The sequence below is a fragment of the Hemicordylus capensis genome, chromosome 1, assembly GCF_027244095.1.
Source record: "Hemicordylus capensis ecotype Gifberg chromosome 1, rHemCap1.1.pri, whole genome shotgun sequence".
NCBI lineage: Eukaryota > Metazoa > Chordata > Lepidosauria > Squamata > Cordylidae > Hemicordylus > Hemicordylus capensis.
The window spans coordinates 219,395,268-219,413,855 of NC_069657.1; the positions used below are offsets into that span (position 1 = coordinate 219,395,268).

The window sequence follows — 18,588 nt, forward strand, 5'->3', positions numbered from 1 at the left end:
TTGCTGACCTCGGAGAGGAGGGGAAACTGGCTGCCTGGGCTACCTTCTTTACTGAAGGACAGCCCTGGCAGCCAATAGCATCCAGAGCAAGGGAGTAGCTTCCTCCCTCAACTCTGGTTGCAAAGCAACCAGACTGTGGTTCCAGCATTGGACATAATGCTGGCACTGCAGAACTTGAGGTCCAGGTGGTGGACCTCACTACAAACTGAAGGTACAAATCATTGTCTGGGGAGGGAAACTGTGGGTCGATTTTATTTTGACACTGCAGTTGCCTACATTCTGACATACAGTTCTTGAACCTGGAGGTCCCTTCCACTCCAGTTCCATGTTATGTGTGAATGTGGCCAGTATATCTGCTCAATGCGGACCTGATGCCCTGGCAGCCCTGACGACTCCAGATATTTTAGTGCGTGCTATTAGAATGTCCTTTCTCCCTAAACTAAATAAATACCAATATCCATTTGTGCATGGAGACTTGGACCCGGGCCTCGATTTACTTAGGAATAAATTGAATTCTGAACTCTCATATAAATTAACACCAGTGCAATTGCATGAAATTTTATGTAGTGTTAAATACAGCTCGATAGACATTAGATTGCATCTTATTCAACAGAAGATCATTTCCAGGGTTATTGGGCCTCCTTGCATCCTGAATGCTTAAAATCTTCTCTAAACAGTAACTGTTGGGAGATGCCATAATCCTTACACACACTTAGTACATATGTTTTGAGGTTGTGCCACCATACAAGGTTTCTGGAAGGCAGTTTGTACTAGAATTGATCTAGTGATTGCTACATCTCTCCAACTGAAGGACATTAACACAGTCCTGCGATGTATCCTGACTGCTTGGAGACTATGATTAATATTTCAGCAATGGAAAACACACAGTCCTCCAAGGATTGAGGACTGAGAGTACGGCCTGTTTGAATTAGCAGCACATGAAAAATGGGCCCTTATCAAGGCAAACAAATCAAAGAAATGTTCAGAAGTTTGGGACAACTTCCTTAAACAATACTTACAATAAGAGCCTTCTTTTTACTTACCACTGTCTGTGGATGAAAGGGGTGTGTGTGTTCCTTCCCTTCTTCTCCTTCCTTCCTTCCTTCCTTCCTTCCTTCCTTCTGTCATCCTTCTCTTTCTTTTTCTTTCCATCTTTCTCTCTTTTCTTTTCTCACTCCCCCCACAACCAGTGTGGGGAGGAGGGGCAGGGTCATAGCTGGAATTGAGCAGATGGATTCAAAGCACCACCCCTCCCTATTTTCTTCATTATTTCCTTCACTCCAGGTGGACCCCAGAAAGAGGGGTAAACATGGGCCCCCTCTCCCCTGGCTACACCCCTTGTGAGACTTTGGGTTGGAAGGGTTGGCTCAGAATGGGCAGGTGGGGAGAGGGATACTTGTGGGAAATGTTTGCAAATCATATAAGGCATTTCAATAATATTATTAATAAGATAGATAGCAGCAGCAGCAATAGATTTCAAAAAAGTCACTTGGCTTCTTGTGATCATTTACCATAAGGGTGTAGTAAATGTTAACATTTACAAGTAAACTGTGGAAATTAGGGTCAGATTTGGTCCTTAACCAAAGTCACATGGTGATTATTGAATTTACCAATTCTGATATGGCCCACTGGCCTTCTCAGATGTTGTTTAGCATTTTGATACAGGATGGTATGGTTTATATATTATAATGATAGGCTTACTGTTCTTATTTCTTTTACAGGCCAAAGAAGCTTTTGATCAGAGCATCAATCTGTCAGCTACAGGTTACTTCAGGTGATAATTCATGATGAACTTGTGACTTTAAGAAGTGAACGCCCAAAGAGCATTAATGTCTTGCATGAGAGAACTTGATATGTGAAGACCACGTTAACCATGAATAACTATGCTTATATTTTGAGTGTTCAAATACACTTTCCAGATTTAAGCATAGAGAACAAAGGCCACATCGCAACCAGCCATGTGGAGGTGCAGGCCCAGAAACAGGATATTGGCATTAAAAGTCAAAATACATAATTGGGGGAAAGCATTGGGACTTGCCTTCAGAAATTTGCATTGCCTTCAGATTTAGTAAAAAGGGCTGTCGATCTGTCAGAAATCTTTTTTTTAAAAAAAGAATGAGTATTGATTAGCAATTGAACAAAGAGATGCAAATTGTCATAGACAGATCATTCTGGGGGAGGGCATAAATGTCAAGAGGTCCAATTTAATACAAAGGGATATCAAATGTCATAGTATGCAAAACTAATGAAGAGCATCCTCAGGGAGGCCCATGGAAATGGAGCACCCCCAGCAAGGCAAATGCTGCCTCACCCTGGCCCCACACTAACCAGCAGCTTCTGCCTCGTGCAGCATTTAAAGGAAGCACAGGCTGAGGAGAGGAGCTGGCTTGCCCAAAAAGCTCTTCTCCTTGCCCTGGGCATCTTTCACAGGCTTGCAAAGAGAGCACTGCTCAGCAGCAACCCCCCTGGCCCTGCTCTCCGGGTAATTTTCAAGGGGCTGGATCCCACTCTTGAAATTCTTTGCAAAAGTACAAGGGGAGGAAGAAGGGCTGCTGGAAACCTGCCTCCCAAGGCAGTGAGGGAAGGCTACAAGCAGTCCCGCTCCTCACATGGAGCCTTTGCAAAGGCTTAGCAAGGGTCACATTGGGAGCTCCCAGTCCAACCCCTGCAAAACCTTGAAGGCAAAGTGAGCCTCCCTTCTCCTACCATGTTGGGGGTGGGGTTTGAGGCAGCTGCTCCTGCTCCTCTTCCTGACCATGTCCCACCTTCTACCTGTTCCAAAAGCAGAGAGTGGGGAAAGATGGAGTAGGAGGATGTTTTCCCATCACTTCCTGTGCCCTAGCTACCTTTTGAGCAGGCGGAGGGCAGGGAGTAGGGATGTGCAAAAAATTTCGGGCACAGAACGATCTGTGCCCGAAACGAACAATTTCGGGTGATTCGGGGCCGAACCGAATAACCCCCGATGCCCCCCGAATTTTTTCGGGCACGAGCCGAATCACCCGAATTTCGGGCACAAAAAATTCGGGTGATTCGGTTCATGGTTGATTTTTGGCGATTTTTTAAAGTTTTAGTGACTTTGGGGCAGTTCGGGGGCATAGCATGGGATTTGGGCAAAAGGAGTGGGGTGGGGTGGTAGTGCCTAATGGGTGCAGGCTACCACCCCAATTTCAGGGGGATTGGGCAAAGGGCTGATTTTTGGTAAATTTCTGAAAATTTCATGTCTTTGGGGCAGATTGGGGCATATTGGGGCAGAAAGTGGGGGCTGGGGCAGAATAGTGGGGTGGGGTGGTAGTGCCTCATGGGTGCAGGCTACTACCCCAATTTCAGGGGGTTTGGACAAAGGGGTGATTTTTTGAGAATTTTTGAAGTTTTGGTGACTTTGGGGCAGTTTGGGGGCAGAAAGTGGATCTGCCCCAAAATAGTGGGGTGGGGTGGTAGTGCCTCATGGGTGGAGGCTACCACGCCAATTTCAGGGGGATTGGGCAGAGGGCTGATTTTTTGAGAATTTTTGAAGTTTGGGTGTCTTTGGGGCAGATTGGGGGCAGAAAGTGGATCTGCCCCAAAGGAGTGGGGTGGGCTGGTAGATAGTGCCTGATGGCTGGAGGCTACCACCCATCCCCAATTTAAGAGTGATTGGGCAGAGGGGTGAATTATGATGAATTTATTTGTATGAGGTTTGTCTTCATAAGGTGAAGTGTGCTAAATTGATTACTTCCTCATATTATTCATAGTAAAGGAAAGTGTGAAAAAGTGAAAGTGGGGTCATGAGAGTTGTTTAATTGAAAAAAATCTCATTTGCTATGATAGAATTCTATCATAGCAAATGAGATTTTTTTCAATTAAACAACTCTCATGACCCCACTTTCACTTTTTCACACTTTCCTTTACTATGAATAATATGAGGAAGTAATCAATTTAGCACACTTCACCTTATGAAGACAAACCTCATACAAATAAATTCATCATAATTCACCCCTCTGCCCAATCACTCTTAAATTGGGGATGGGTGGTAGCCTCCAGCCATCAGGCACTATCTACCAGCCCACCCCACTCCTTTGGGGCAGATCCACTTTCTGCCCCCAATCTGCCCCAAAGACACCCAAACTTCAAAAATTCTCAAAAAATCAGCCCTCTGCCCAATCCCCCTGAAATTGGCGTGGTAGCCTCCACCCATGAGGCACTACCACCCCACCCCACTATTTTGGGGCAGATCCACTTTCTGCCCCCAAACTGCCCCAAAGTCACCAAAACTTCAAAAATTCTCAAAAAATCACCCCTTTGTCCAAACCCCCTGAAATTGGGGTGGTAGCCTGCACCCATGAGGCACTACCACCCCACCCCACTATTCTGCCCCAGCCCCCACTTTCTGCCCCAATCTGCCCCAAAGACATGAAATTTTCAGAAATTTACCAAAAATCAGCCCTTTGCCCAATCCCCCTGAAATTGGGGTGGTAGCCTGCACCCATTAGGCACTACCACCCCACCCCACTCCTTTTGCCCAAATCCCATGCTATGCCCCCGAACTGCCCCAAAGTCACTAAAACTTTAAAAATTCACAAAAAATCAGGACTTTGCCCAATCCCCCTGAAATTGGGGTGGTAGACTCTACCCATTGGGCACTACCACCCCACCCCAAAATTTTGCCCCTGGGCCCCTTTTTACCCCCCCGAATCGATTCGGATTCGGATTAAATCCGAACCGAATCAAGGGTGATTCGGGTGACCCAGATTCGGGCACAAAACAGAACGGGGGTGATTCGGCTCGGGTCCGAGCCGAATCACCCAAAAATCCGAATTGCACACCCCTAGCAGGGAGGGAGCAGGAAAGGCAGTGGCAGCTGCCTCAGCACACACAAAAAGTGTTTTTAGGGCAGCAGCAGGTCCAGGCTGGATGAGGTGACGGGAGGGTGTAAGTGGAGGCAGCCAAATCTGCCGCCACCTCTAGTAACCATGCTAGGCAACCACTTCACCTCACTTTGCCTCCTTAGCGGTGTGCCTTTGGCCCTTCCAAACTAACCTGTGGAGAAAAGTGATCTAGATGTCAAACAGACCCTTTTAGCATGTGTTATAAATGGATGCAGACCATGTAGAACGCACCTGGCTTTGCCTTTTCTCTGGAAAGCAGTCTCTGGCAGGGGTTCCTCGCTCACTCTGTGACCCGGGAGCCTGGCAGGTATGAGGGAATGTTCTTGGAGGCTGCTGGGGGGTGTCGATACCTCTTCCCCCCAGGGTGAGTTCCACCTGGGCACCTGCTTGGGGGGGTTGGGTGGTCTGCATTGTGGGATGAAGATTCATGATATCTATGATGTCAGTATCTGTAAAGCTAGCCCACAGGTTCTGGCCGGCCAGTCACTCCACCTGATGATGGGCTTGCTGGGGGAGTGCCCTGCATTGTCCGTTTCACTACCACTTTCAGAATTGGAACAAAGGTCCGAAAAATGCAGCGACAATTTTCTTTTAGTCTGAGCATGTGTGTGAATTACAGAAGCATGGCGTGATTTTAGAGTTGAGTAGCTGGAGTAGTTTGAGAATGCTTTGGGGAGCTGAATATCCATGTTGGAGTCGGAATCCGTGAGTGTGACAGCCTCCCCATGCCCTAATTGCGACATTAAAGCCAACTTTAATCAATTGGTTTTTTAGATGATTCAGTTCATCCTGAATGGCTTTATGCAGTTGGAATTCCCAAGGCAAATTGGTGGTAGCTTGCTTGGTTTTGCCACAGCTAGGAGATTTATTGAGCTTAGGGCTAATGGGTTGAATAGTAGGGCTATTAATCTCTTGACCAAAGATAAGATCTCTAATTACAGGATCTGCAAAAACACAAGTAGCTTTGTAGTCATAAAAAAGCAAGCAACCTGGCTGGTATGCCAATTTTGTCACCAGTGCTACATTTTGCAAGGTTAGAAATAACCTTGGAGAGGAGAGCTGGTCTTGTGGTAGCAAGCATGACTTGCCCCCATAGCTAAGCAGGGTCTACCCTGGTTGCATATGAATGGGAGACTTGATGTGTGAGCACTGTGAGATATTCCCCTCAGGGGATGGAGCTGCTTTGGGAAGAGCAGAAGGTTCCAAGTCCCCTCCCTGGCTTCTCCAAGATAGGGCTGAGAGAGATTCCTGCCTGCAACCTTGGAGAAGCCGCTGCCAGTCTGTGAAGACAATACTGAGCTAGATAGACCAATGGTCTGACTCAGTATATGGCAGTTTCCTATATTCCTATTCCTAACCTTCTGAAATGTGAATGAGCAGGCAGAAAAAAGTACGAGATAAAGCCAATATTTTCTGGTTGTGAGTTTGAGAAGTAGGACAGAGACTGAGTGATCTCCTTGTGGTTTGTCCATCTATGATGAGCACCAAGAGGAGTTTCAAGGACAGTCTGATTATTTTGCAGCACTCGCCGAAAGTTTGTTTGGCTATCAATTCCTGGGAGGCCTGGCGACATTTTACATAAAGAGGTGGAGGCAGATGCAAAAGAGGTTGGGGGTTAGTTACAACACGCTCTTTTGAGTTTTTAACCCCTTGGTGGTCCTGCACTATAAATTGATCAAAAGCCTGCCTCAAACTGTCCAATTTTTCAGAAATAATGTTTATCCATCCCAGAATTGTTATTAGGGATTCTGCTGAGATAATGCAGACATCGCTAAGTTGTTTAGTGATGAGATTGAATGAGGGGCGGGATGCATAGCTGGAAAGTGTCGGACCCCTGTCTCTCTGATCCAAGGAGCTGCTCGGAGCAGTCCTCCGAGATAGCTTGGATGCACTTTGTTTAATAGCTGGCTTGCGTGAAGTAGCATCCTTGACTGAAGGGGAGGGGGCCTCCGTGCCCAGAGCTGTAAATCTATTCTTGGTACTCACAGTGCTCGCTACTCCCTCCACCACCACCTCTGTGGGGGGGATAAAGGTATTGATTTTAATTTGCTTCTGTGGCTTCTGCTTTCCCATGTGATCTCCACTGTCATTGGTAGGCTTCTTGTTGGCAGGGCTCATGTGAGTTCTTTTCCTCCACCTGGGGGAAGGCAAGCCCCTCAGAGGCATACCCAGGGAGTAGAGTAAGGCCTGGGTTGGAGCAGGAGCTCATGAGTTGAGCTGATAAGTGGTCGCCATCTTGGTTTCCTGTGACAAATCTACCAGTGCTTGAATGCCATGAATGATAGCTAGGTGTAACCTGCATATTCAGACGTTTCCACTGGAACAGCAACTGCTGGGGACGGGCAACAGGGAAAGACTGTTTACCTTCATCATACCTTGTTTGTGATCACCCAATGGCCTCTGGCTGGCTGCAGCTGAAAACAGAATGGTGGTCTAAATGAACCTTTGATATGACTCAGCAGGGCTCTTCTGACATTCTGGAACAACAGGATGCATTAAAAAAAAAGTAAATGTGGTGGTATTTCTCTGCCACGAATTGGCACATGCCAGTTGGTATCAATTGAGGCACCAGTTCCATATTTTTGAGATGGGGTCATCAAAAATTTCCCTCATACTTGTGAAAAGCTCGAGTGGCTAGCCTTCCAATACATTTTTGGAGACTATGGGAGACATCAGTAATACTCCCAGTTAACCTTGGGTCCCTGTTTGTTGCTGAATAGCTGGGGTTGATGAGAGCTGGCCAAGGCCATCATAGCTGGGGATAATGAGAGTTGTAATCCAACAACATCTGATGACTCAAGGTTGGGGACCCCTGTTTCAGATCACTTTGTTTGTTTCCCTCTCTACTTTACTGCGGCTTCCATGAATGCTAACATTCCATACTTTGCATTCATGCACTTTCTTGTTTCTTCCAGAGGCTATGAAGCAGACATGGATTGGGAGAAAGGGGAGGGCCATCCCTTTGAATATTTTATTTATGGAGCTGCTTGCACCGAGGTTGAAATAGACTGTCTGACTGGGGGTCACAAGGTAACTCGTGTGCATCACTTTGCAAACATGGAGCCTCTTCACATGAGTAGCCTAGCCCAGGCTAGGACAGCCCAGCCTGGGTTAGGAGGATGTGCATGTGAAGCGACAGGGCAGCGACAGTGACTTTTAGGGGTTAAGTTGCGGCACCTAACCCAACTTTAAAACCTGGCTGTTAGCCAGGGTTCAGGGCGTGAGCGTGCCCGTAACCCCGTGGCCTGGATCGTGTGTTTGCTCTGGCTGCAGGAAGTCTGAGCAGACACAGAGACGGGCACCTAGAGCACTTGCCTCATGGGGGCATCTCCCAATGCACCGCACTCATTGCAAGGTGCATTGTGGGATATCTGGAAGCCAGGACACATCATCCGGGCCTCAAGAGATCTGCGCTGCTTGGACAGGCGTGGATCATCTGGGAGCGCAAGCGGCACTCCGAGCAGCATTGTTGTCTGGATCGTCTCCTCCCTTCCCAGCCCTGCCCCCTCACCGCCCCCCTGCCCGTGCACTTGTGTGCATAGCCTTGATATCTCTCTCACCCTCATAATAGCCCAGTGAAGTCGGTCAAGGGCCGACATCCTGACTAATGCTGTGCTTGCCCAAGGGCGTGGTTCCAGCACAAAGTTGCTTTGTACCTAGTGTTATACTAGTGCAAGCATGTTTTGAGCCTGTACAACAGGTGAGCAGCCTGTGGCACATCTCATATGTTTTAAAAAAGTGAATCTTTGTACCATAGTGCAATTTTGAAAATCTCTGTGGCTTCACACTGCAATGTGATCCTCTTGCATCAGTGCAGCTTTGTTCATTGCACAAGTGAAGGGTTAGGATGTCGGTCAATGTTGTTAACCTCATATTGCAGACTGGGACAGGGTGCAGGCAGATTTGAGGCTGCTGCCTTTCTCTCTTTACATGCTCCTATCTCTGAGGCAAATGCCATGTGGTGTCATTTGGGGAGTGTTGCTTCTCAAAATGGAAGCTACTGCATGGAGTACCTCTGGGCTCCGTTTTCTCTCCAGTGCTTTTTAACATCTTTGTGAAGCCACAGGAGGAGACCATCAGAAGATCTGGAGCAGGGTGTTATCAGTATGCTGTATCCTCTATGGCAACTTCATCAGGAGTTCTCTATAGCAACTTCATCAGAAAATGGCCTATCTTCCTTAAATGCCTGCAGGTGGTAATAGGCTGGATGAAGAATAACAAATTAAAATGAAATCCAAATAAGTCAGAGATTCTTATTGTGAGAGGTTGTAACTCCCCATCGAATTGCCCAGAGTGGTTGGAGGGGGCGGTATAGAAATGAAATAAATAGACAGACAGACAGATTGACTCAGGCGAAGTAAGAGTTCTTCCTGCCCTGGATGGGGGTACGCTCTTCCCAGAAGAACCAAGTTCACAGTTTGGGAGTACTTCTGGACCCAAGCCTCTTTTTGATATCTCATATAGTGCTTTTAGGTTAAGAGTGCTTTTTATCAGTTTTGGATGACTCACTGATTGCATCCATTTCTGGATGAGAATGACCTCAAAACAGTAGTGCACATACTAGTAACCTCTAGGCCCAACTATTGCAACACGTACTATGTAGGGTTGCCTCTATTTGTAGTCTGGAAACTTCAATTAGTACCAAATTGGGCAGCTAGGTTAGTGTCGGGAACAATTTGAAGAAATTATATTACTCCGGTTAAAAAAATATTACACTGGCGGCTAGTTTCTGGGGGAAATACAAAGTATTTCTCTGTGAAGTTGTAAATGGCTTAGGACCAGGGTATTTAAGGGAAAGTTTTCTTCTGTATGGACCCCACTGTTTTTTAAGATAATTAGGAGAGGTCTGCCTATAGCTGCCACCTGAGATGCCGTGTTTGACATCATTGTCTACCTTTAAGAGAGCCCAAAAAACTCATTTGCTTATCCAGTCATTTGGCTGTATTCAGTTTAATGTTTTAATGTATTTTAACAGTTTAATTTTGTAATTATGGTTTGCATTTTGTACACCACCTAAAGAATGTGGTTGAAGTGGCATAAAAATGTAAAAATAAACAAGTGTCCTCGATAAGACCAACTAGCAAATTCATAGTAGAAATAAGATTTGGAACCAGAGACTTCCTGGTTCATAGTTCACATTCTTACGGACAAAACATACGTGATAATTTGTCCTTCTGTCTCTCTCTCTCTTTTGACACTAACATAGCAACCACAGGGAATTAGTATCTGGAGTACAGCACACAAGGAGCAGCTTTGGTCCCAACGGAAATCCCACCCAGCCAGCATAGTGTAGTGGTTAGAGTGTTGAACTAGGACTAGGTAGATCTGAGTTTAAACCCCCATTCAACCGTGAAACTCATTGGGTGACTCTGGGCCAGTCATGTATCTCCTGGCCTAACCTACCTCACAGGGCTGTTGTGAGGATAAAAACAACCATGTACACCGCTCTGAGCTCCTCGGAGAAAGAGCGGGATAGAAGTGTAAAAACAAAAACAACCTGTGATTTGCCTCACAAGGGGAATTATCATTGGTGTCACTAGACTAGTTTTCTTAAGTAGCAATCTTAGATGAGACCTTTTTCATCAGATGTTTATATGTATACATTTTAATGTAAATAATACTCCGATTTGTGTTTTGCGGGGGTGGGATTGGTTATTGTTTTAATTGAGGTGTTTGTATTAGTTTGGTTTTAAATTGTTAGTAGTGTTGTTGTTGACTTTTAATATGAATTTGGCCTGGAAAACGAGTACAAGATTTGGGCAATAGGTATACTGATTAGGAAAGAAGTCCCACTGAATTCAGAGAGGCTTATTTCTAAGTAAACACATTTACGGTCTGGTACCAGTTATGATTATGGTCAGTGAATCTCCTCCATTCCTAATGTAATACCATTTCACAACCTGTGCTTCATTGACAGAACATCAGAACAGATATTGTTATGGATATTGGACGCAGCATCAATCCTGCAGTGGACATAGGTCAGGTATGTCCTGAGAATGTCGTCTTCTTCTTCTATTTGTTTTGTGGTTAAACTACACAGAATCAACATGTTCAGGTGTATACACGCTCTCTCAGTTGGATGGCATGGGATTCCCTTGTGCCATTATGGTGCTGCCACTGGGCTTTCCAGATTACACCCTAGAACAGCAGTAAAATGCTTCGGCTGGGCAGGATCGTATTTAAAAATGATCCCCAGAACCTCAAACTCCTACAGTGGGAAAATACAGCTATTTTTCTGCAACGGAGTTGCAATGTTGTAGCACTACAATGCAAAGAATAAAATCCGAATGAAGGCATCGGAAATGTGAAATCGCTTGCTGTCAGCGCAGGGATTGCAGTGTCACAACACAAGAAGTATGGAAGCACACTTAGTCGATCCGTAGTGACACTGTTGTAGGGATTAATCTGGAAAGCGCCCAGAAAAGGAGACCAAAGCCCCTAGTCCTAAACTCCTGGCTAGGTTACTGAAAGAGCTGCAGGGGAAAGGCAATGTTAATGCTACCATAACCACGTCCTTCCCTTCTTCTGGGCTTCTTTCACAACCTGGAGTCTGGCAAGGGGGGAATCAGAGGGTGAGCAGGAGTGGGGGAAAGCAACCAGAGAGTAAGAGCTGAGGGAGAGGGAGAGAGGTGTTAAGGACACATAGCCCTCTCTCTTCTTCCCTGCAAGTCTCCCTGCTTTTCCATTCATGCTGGAATCAAACTTCAAGGTTGGTAATTCCATATTTGGTGCACAGTATCTAGTTTCACCTTAAGTGAGTGCATCTTCCTTTCTCTCCTTCTTCTCCCCCCCCCCCCCGCCGTTCTGCTGTTTGAAACCATTGTAGGAGCAAGACAAACAGATGCATGTGGGGTGGCCTGGTGGAGCCCCTTGTCTTGCCCTGGCCTTCATGTTGCAGCAGCGGGGCAGACAGCAATGCCAAGGCTCTGACAGGGACTGCAGGGGCTGTTGCTCCAGTGCTACTCCATTCCATTCTCCTACCATTCTTTCCCTGCAGCCCTAGAGCCACTAGAAGGTGAGGGCTGGTCACTCCTCACCCTGGCCTTTATGGTAGTAATGGCTGCTGGCAGCCCATGAGTGCACACAACTGGGCAGTGGGGTAGGTGGGCACACATGTGCCCTCCTCCCTCACTTTTAGCCTGGGTACAAAACCTGGGCTATCCAGCAGAGGAGCATCAGGATTGGTCCCGCTCCCAACGGCCCTTATGTCCACCCCTACCCGGGCTGGCATTGCCCTACCCAGGTAGGGCTGATCGTGAGAACAGCCACTATATGTTGATGTAAAAGAGGTAATTAGGAACCTAATGTTGCTTCCATACAGGGTAGTGGTGCTAGTGGTGGTGAAGGTTCTTATTTAAACTGTATTACACAGCAGCAGGTATATGGGAAATCTCATTGTAAGTGTCACTTCCTGTTGTCAGATTGAAGGTGCCTTTGTTCAAGGTCTTGGGCTTTACACAACAGAAGAACTCAGCTTCTCCCCAGAGGGAGTCCTCTACACACGAGGCCCAGATCAGTATAAGATCCCTGCGGTTTGTGACATCCCGGAACAATTCAGTGTCTCCTTGCTGGCATCTTCCCAAAACACAACAGCAATCTACTCATCCAAGGTGAGAAGGCCATAGTTCTTCTCTTTGTTAACCGCGAAGGAATCACCTTACTGAAGTTTAAAAAGAAAAAACCAAACTCTGTAGTGTTAAAAATGATCTAAGTGTACACTGTTGGAGTCTGAAACTTTGAATGTCATATTACTTTAGTACTAAACATGGGCTGCAATCCCTCCCACAGTGATTCATGCATAAGTGCCATTGAAATAACAGGATTTCAGTGTGCATAACTGTGGTTGGGATTACACCCACATGGTTATAACCCCATGAATGTTGACTCTAGTTATACATATATCTGAGGTTAGTCTTGATGCTATGCTGCTGAAACCATCTTCTTGGTCAAGTTGCTTTCCTTCAGACTGAGAGCCCCAGCCAGGGTCATCCCTAGTGGGTTGTGGGGCTGGGGGCGAATCAGCATGTACGGGGCCTCCTTAACATTTCATATGATTACAAAAACATACTGACTGATGACATACTGTGTAAATAGTGTGAGTGAGGTTTTTGGAGATGTCCAACCAGCTTGGACATATAGTGCATTTGTTAGGGAGGGGAAGCTAAAAGCACAACACATGCCCTTAGCTTCACAGTTCTCACTCAGACATTCTGGATTGCAAACCAACTGGAGCATAGTGTATGTACAAATAAAACCAATAAATAAAATTTATTCCGCTGTTTACAGTTAGCCCTACTTTCACTAGTTGTGAAGTACTCTATGGATAGGAGAACTCTTTTTGGTAGCTTTACTGCAGTAGGGGGAAATCATTAAAAATCAACGGGTCGACCAATCCATTTCAATTTCAGTATTCAGAGCCCTCCCACTCTGCCCTACATCTGTGTTCAACATCCAAGCCCTATGTCAAGTCATTCCAAGTTACCTAAAGGATGGGGCAAAAAGTGGGGTACTTCTACCCTTTTTTATGAAGGTAAAGGGCCGATTCCTCCACATGGGGGTGGAATGATGGTCCATGGGTGGGGGCGGGCTTCAATTCCAGAGGTTTTTGTAATTTTCTGCCATGAAACAAGCCACTTATAGGACTTTTAAAAATATTGGGGGGGGGGAAATAAATAAAATAAACAATTTGTCCAATCCATTTCAATTTCTATATTCAGAGCCCTCCCACCCTGCCCTATATATAGGACATCAAAGCCCTATAGGGAGCCATTCCATAAATATACAAGGGGGGATTTTGAAAAAAAGGGAATCCCACACCTTCCATTGCTGGCTCTGAGAAGGAGGAGGAAGGCACAGGCTCTCAGCACAGCCCCAGACTGCGGGGCAGGGAGGGCAGAGGGTGGGGACAGCACTCTTGTGGGCAGCCAGCACTGGTCATTCTGCCTCCTGGCTGGAGAGCTTCAAGGGACTGGGGAGAGCTTCAGAGAGGCCTCTTCCAGCAAAGAAGCCCTTGGAAGCCCCGTCCACCCGCTGAACATCTGAGAGTCGGGGAAAGGGAACTGTAGCAGCCTCTCCTCTCCTACAGGGAGCTTTGGATATCAGGCAAGCCTGTGTGTGGCTTCTGCAGGCTGCAGTTCTACAGGTCAGCTGAGCTGGGGGAGGGGAGGAAGTATAATTTTTGCAGGGCTGGCTTTTCCCACACGGGGCCTGTGCCAGCGCAGGGCCTGGGCAGTTGCCCTGGTCGCCCCACCCTAAGGACGGGCCTGGCCCCAGGTTCAGGCTGAATTCCTGGTTGTGAACCAAGCCAGACAAAACATCATTTCTTGGCAAGGGCACATTTTCTTATCCCACACTTTCTCCAAGGGGGCTTGTGGTGATGTCTTTGGATTTTCCCCTTCAGCTTATGCTCACAGCAACCCTATGAGGTAGGTTGGTGTGAGGGAGAGGAAGTGGCCTGCTATCGCTCAGAGAGCTTCATGGCTGAGCAGAAAATTGAATGCAGGTGAGTTTCTAGTGTCCAGGGTCAGATCTGACAATCTAACTTTGGTCATCTTACAGATGTCTGACTACAACTCCCAGAATTCCTGACTATTGACCCCTCTGGATGGAGATAATGGAAGTTGTAGTCCAGAAACAGCTGGAGGGCGAAAGTGGGGCACCCCTTCTCTAGCCACTACTCCACACAAGCTCTCCTTTAGGCTCTCCCAGTTGGCTATAGATTTAGGGGCTTCATCATCAGTGCCTCGGCCCATGTGCAAATAATTGTAAAGCAGTGGGAGGCTGGGAGCAGCGTCACACTGAACCTGATGGGGTGCACTCAGGCCATGTATGAAGCAGTGCTTTCTACATGGTTCATAATTAAAACTCCACCTGCTTTGAACATGCTTAGAATGCAATCATTCCTGGATTACTTTGGACTTTTTCTTTTCTTTTCTTTTGGCAGGGCCTCGGTGAATCAGGGCTTTTCTTGGGGTGCTCTGTGTTTTTTGCAATCTGGGATGCAGTGGCTGCTGCGAGGAGGGAAAGAGAATTGTCTGGGGACTTTGTGCTGAACAGCCCCTTGACTCCTGAGCGGATTCGAATGGCCTGTGCTGACCAGTTTACTGAGATGGTAAAGATTGTTGCTTCTGTCAGGATTCTTCTATCCATCGATGTGCATGCCTGTTCCTCTTGCTTATTCTCTCTGCCCAGTGAGGAAAGGCCACTGGGAATGGTTTAATTCCTGGGCTCCTAAATCAGAAGACAAGGTTTCAACTCTTCTGGTATCAGAAGGCCTTGCTCTTTAGATGATTCCTGCCCCCTAGCAACAGAGTAGGGCACTTGCAGCCTCCTAGGCCACACAATAAGTGTATCCAGCTGCTGAACAACAAAGGAGGGAAAATCCTCAACCCAGCTGCTGCTGACTCCTTAGGCCAGGCATCCCCAAACTGCGGCCTTCCAGATATTGCTGAACTACAACTCCCAGCATCCTTAGACACAATTTTTGTGGCTGGGTATGCTGGAAGTTGTAGTTCAGCAACATCTGGAGGGCCGCAGTTTGGGGGTGCCTGCCTTAGGCCAAGCACAAGAACAGCACCAGTTGGATGCAGGTAGAAGGCACTCCAGGTTCACATGGCCAGAAGAAAACTGTTTTGGACCCTATCTGGCAGAATTCTCTTTCTTCAAGGAACCCCTGTTAGGAAAGGAAGGCCCCCCAGGTTCACCTTTGTGAGGTGGATACTGGCATGTGTGGCAGTGGCCCACGAGGCAGAGCTGACCCAACAGCACTCAGAAGGTGATTCAGTGCCAAGAGACATTTCTGCTGCTTTCCGTATGAATGCCCAGTTGAGGTCATTGGCAGAGGTAATTATCTAGACTACACACACACACACACACACACACCCCACCCCCAGTCAGTACTTTGGGGAATCACTCCAAAGTTGACTAGGAAGTCTCTGCCAGAGCATGCTTTGATAGGAGGGTGCTCTAAGCACATGGGTAGTAGGCAAACAAGACCAAAGATCTGATCTTTCCAAACACCAGCTAATTGTGGACATCTTATTCCAACTGCCTTTCCTTACTGAATGAGGAAGGAAAATTAGACTGGCTAAGAATTTCCCCCTCTGTCCTTGCGATGGAAATGCAGTTGGCTGCACCCAACTGTTTTTACTGGAGGATGTGGGTCCACTCATTGAGGTCTGCCGGTATGCCTTTTGGCAGTGTTCTTTCTTGCAAAGTCCGGAAGCCAGTAGTGGCTCGCATCAGCCCTAAGTTGAGCTCCCTGAACTAACTGTTTCTTCGGTCTTGTGTGAAGCTTTAGCAAATACTTCACCCAGTGCCCCCGCCGCCGGCTCTGTACTGTGCAGAGGTGACCGTTCCACCCAACAGTGCTGTGCTTTGTCCCATGTCGGTGGAACTCCTTTAGGGAAACTCAGCCCCAGCACCACCACGGGAGGTGTGCCCTAGAGCTCTGTGGGGAAAACACTGGAGAGGATTATGCTTCCAGCTGCTCCGTGCATGCCTCCAAGATGGCACTGGGGCTGACAATTCTCAGTTTCTCTTAAAGGGACCCTCCCAGTGCTAGGAAAAGTGCAGCACTGTGTGGAGCTTGCCAAAGTGCTCCCCATTTGCAAATACTGAAGATCACTGCCTTATGGGATGTTTAGAAATCCCAGGTCTCCTGTGGATGTCTCTCTTTCTCTGATTCACTCTGCCTTTTTCCTTTGTGCTCTGTTTCCTTTGGGAGGGAGGGGCAATTTGACCCACAGATTCTAAGGAGCTGCAGTTCTCTCTGTCTAGGGAGTGGGGCCACTTCTTGCCTTTTGATATCAGACTTATGCCCTGCCTTTTGACATTAATACGTACCTGACCACCTTTCCATCATTAGGACAGCCAACATTTGTGGGCCCTGCCCCTGAAGAAAAACCATCATCTAAATCTCCAGTGATCGCATCTTTGACATAACTGCAGTGAATAAGGTTGCAATGGCTGACATAGTGACTGAGGGAATGCTTGCATAATGAGCAAAGTTGAGCTACCACAAGAAGATTGCTGAGTTACACTGCAAAAACAGGAATCTGCGGAATTGCGCCATAGAGCTCTTGTGCAAAAGTTTCTTTGAAAACACATGAGGTGTGCAGTTGTGGTGCAGGTGCAGCTGTGCTTGCGGTGGCGCAAAGCCAGCCTGCAGTGCAAGTTCCAGACACTGTACAGAGAGCTCGTGCAACTTCTTTTCTCAAACACTGCGTTAGTCAGGATGCCAGCCCTTGTTCTTAGCTATTTGGGGGTTTTAACTGCATATTTCACTCTGCATTATCCAAACAGTAATTGGTTAGATTTGTATTGCCATAATCGCAGAGCCAGCCCTAGAGATTTGGGTGCCCGAGATGGAAATCCAAATCAGATTTCCCCCTCTCTCTTCCACTACACAGGGAACATTATTGTAAACCGCCCTGAGCCTTTTGGAAGGGCGGTATAAAAGTTTTAATAATAATAATAATAACAACAACATAATTAATGAAACATTCTCCTATACAAAGCCCACTGAAATGAAGGAAGAGCAAAGTAGTACCTTTGCACAATTCCAAAGGCATTTTTGAAGTTGGCACATGGGGTACAATTCCTAGAGGACTGCACCCCATGAATCAGAGCATCTATCTACCATTCTGCAGTCTTTCCTGCCTGAGTTGCCTGCTTCCCTTTGCTTCACGTTAGGGCCACCTCTGAGTACATTTCATAGAAATCAAAGATGATTTCTTATTAACAGGCCTTCGCAATGGCTTCTTCCAAACTGATCACTCCTTTTAACCTCTTGTTCATTCTTCTAGATCCCAAAGGATGAAAACAAGCCTACTGCTTCTTGGAACATCCTCCTGTGAATGAAAAAGCAGGAACCATATGAAGTGTGTTACAGCATAGCATAGCAGTTAATGTCGTCACCTGCTTAATGGAAAGTCCTATTCATATTAGTTCAGTACTTTCTTCCTCACTCTTAATTATTGCAAGCTGCATAATAATTTGCAAGAAAGTCTCTTTCTCACAGTTTTCAAGTTATTCTCAAAGATTCTCACAGTTTTCAAGTTATACTATAATAGAGAGCTACCATTAAAGATCAGATCATTTGTCTCCAATCTCTATATTCAATCCACTCTCTTGGATCCCTAGTATAGTTCCCACTTACCCTGCCCTCTTGGGGGTTGTGCTCAACCTCAGCAGATCCACCAGCCCCCCTTAACTCATTTGCTCCTCTTACCAAGAGCACCCATGCCCTCTTCTCCCTTTTGTTATCAGTGCCATTTCTGTAGTCCCCCTTTTTTCACTGGATCTTCAATACCTCACTTCTTTTCCTTTTCCATCAGCCTTCTGCTGCTTCCACCCACATTTCCCTCTGCTTCTCAACGCAGAAGTAGGCGTGTGCATCCATCTGGATCCGTCCGGACCGGCAAGGGGGGGGTCTATCTTTAAGGGCGGGGGGGTAGAACTTACCCCTCCCGCCGCTCTTCCCCCTCCGGCGCTGCGGTAAAATTTCAAGTTTTCGGGGTGGCAGCGTTCTTCCCTGCCGCCCCGGCCCCCGTCGTTGCCCGGAAGAAGCCTTCATATCAAACACGCATGTGTGCGTCGCGGCGCATGCATGTTTGATATGAAGGCCTCTTCCGGGCAACGACGGGGGCCGGGGCGGCAGGGAAGAACGCTGCCGCCCCGAAAACTTGAAATTTTACCGTAGCACTGGAGGGGGAAGAGCGGC

The 18,588-nt window shown here is 47.0% G+C and overlaps 1 protein-coding gene across 5 annotated transcripts in view; it reads left to right on the forward strand.

Moving 5' to 3' along the window:
• Positions 1–18,312, forward strand: part of AOX1 (aldehyde oxidase 1) — a 99,067-nt gene extending 80,755 nt beyond the window's left edge. For 4 of the 5 annotated variants that reach the window (XM_053284122.1, XM_053284121.1, XM_053284125.1 and 1 more), the window contains 6 exons: positions 1,722–1,774; positions 7,781–7,895; positions 10,783–10,848; positions 12,287–12,475; positions 14,809–14,976; positions 17,672–18,312. In XM_053284122.1, coding sequence (XP_053140097.1) covers positions 1,722–1,774; positions 7,781–7,895; positions 10,783–10,848; positions 12,287–12,475; positions 14,809–14,976; positions 17,672–17,722 — 642 coding nt within the window. In that variant the 3' untranslated portion in view covers positions 17,723–18,312. Of the gene's footprint in view, positions 1–1,721; positions 1,775–7,780; positions 7,896–10,782; positions 10,849–12,286; positions 12,476–14,808; positions 14,977–17,671 lie in introns of those variants that run through there. The other variant, XM_053284126.1, reaches the window with a different exon arrangement.
• Positions 18,313–18,588: the final 276 nt, after the last annotated feature.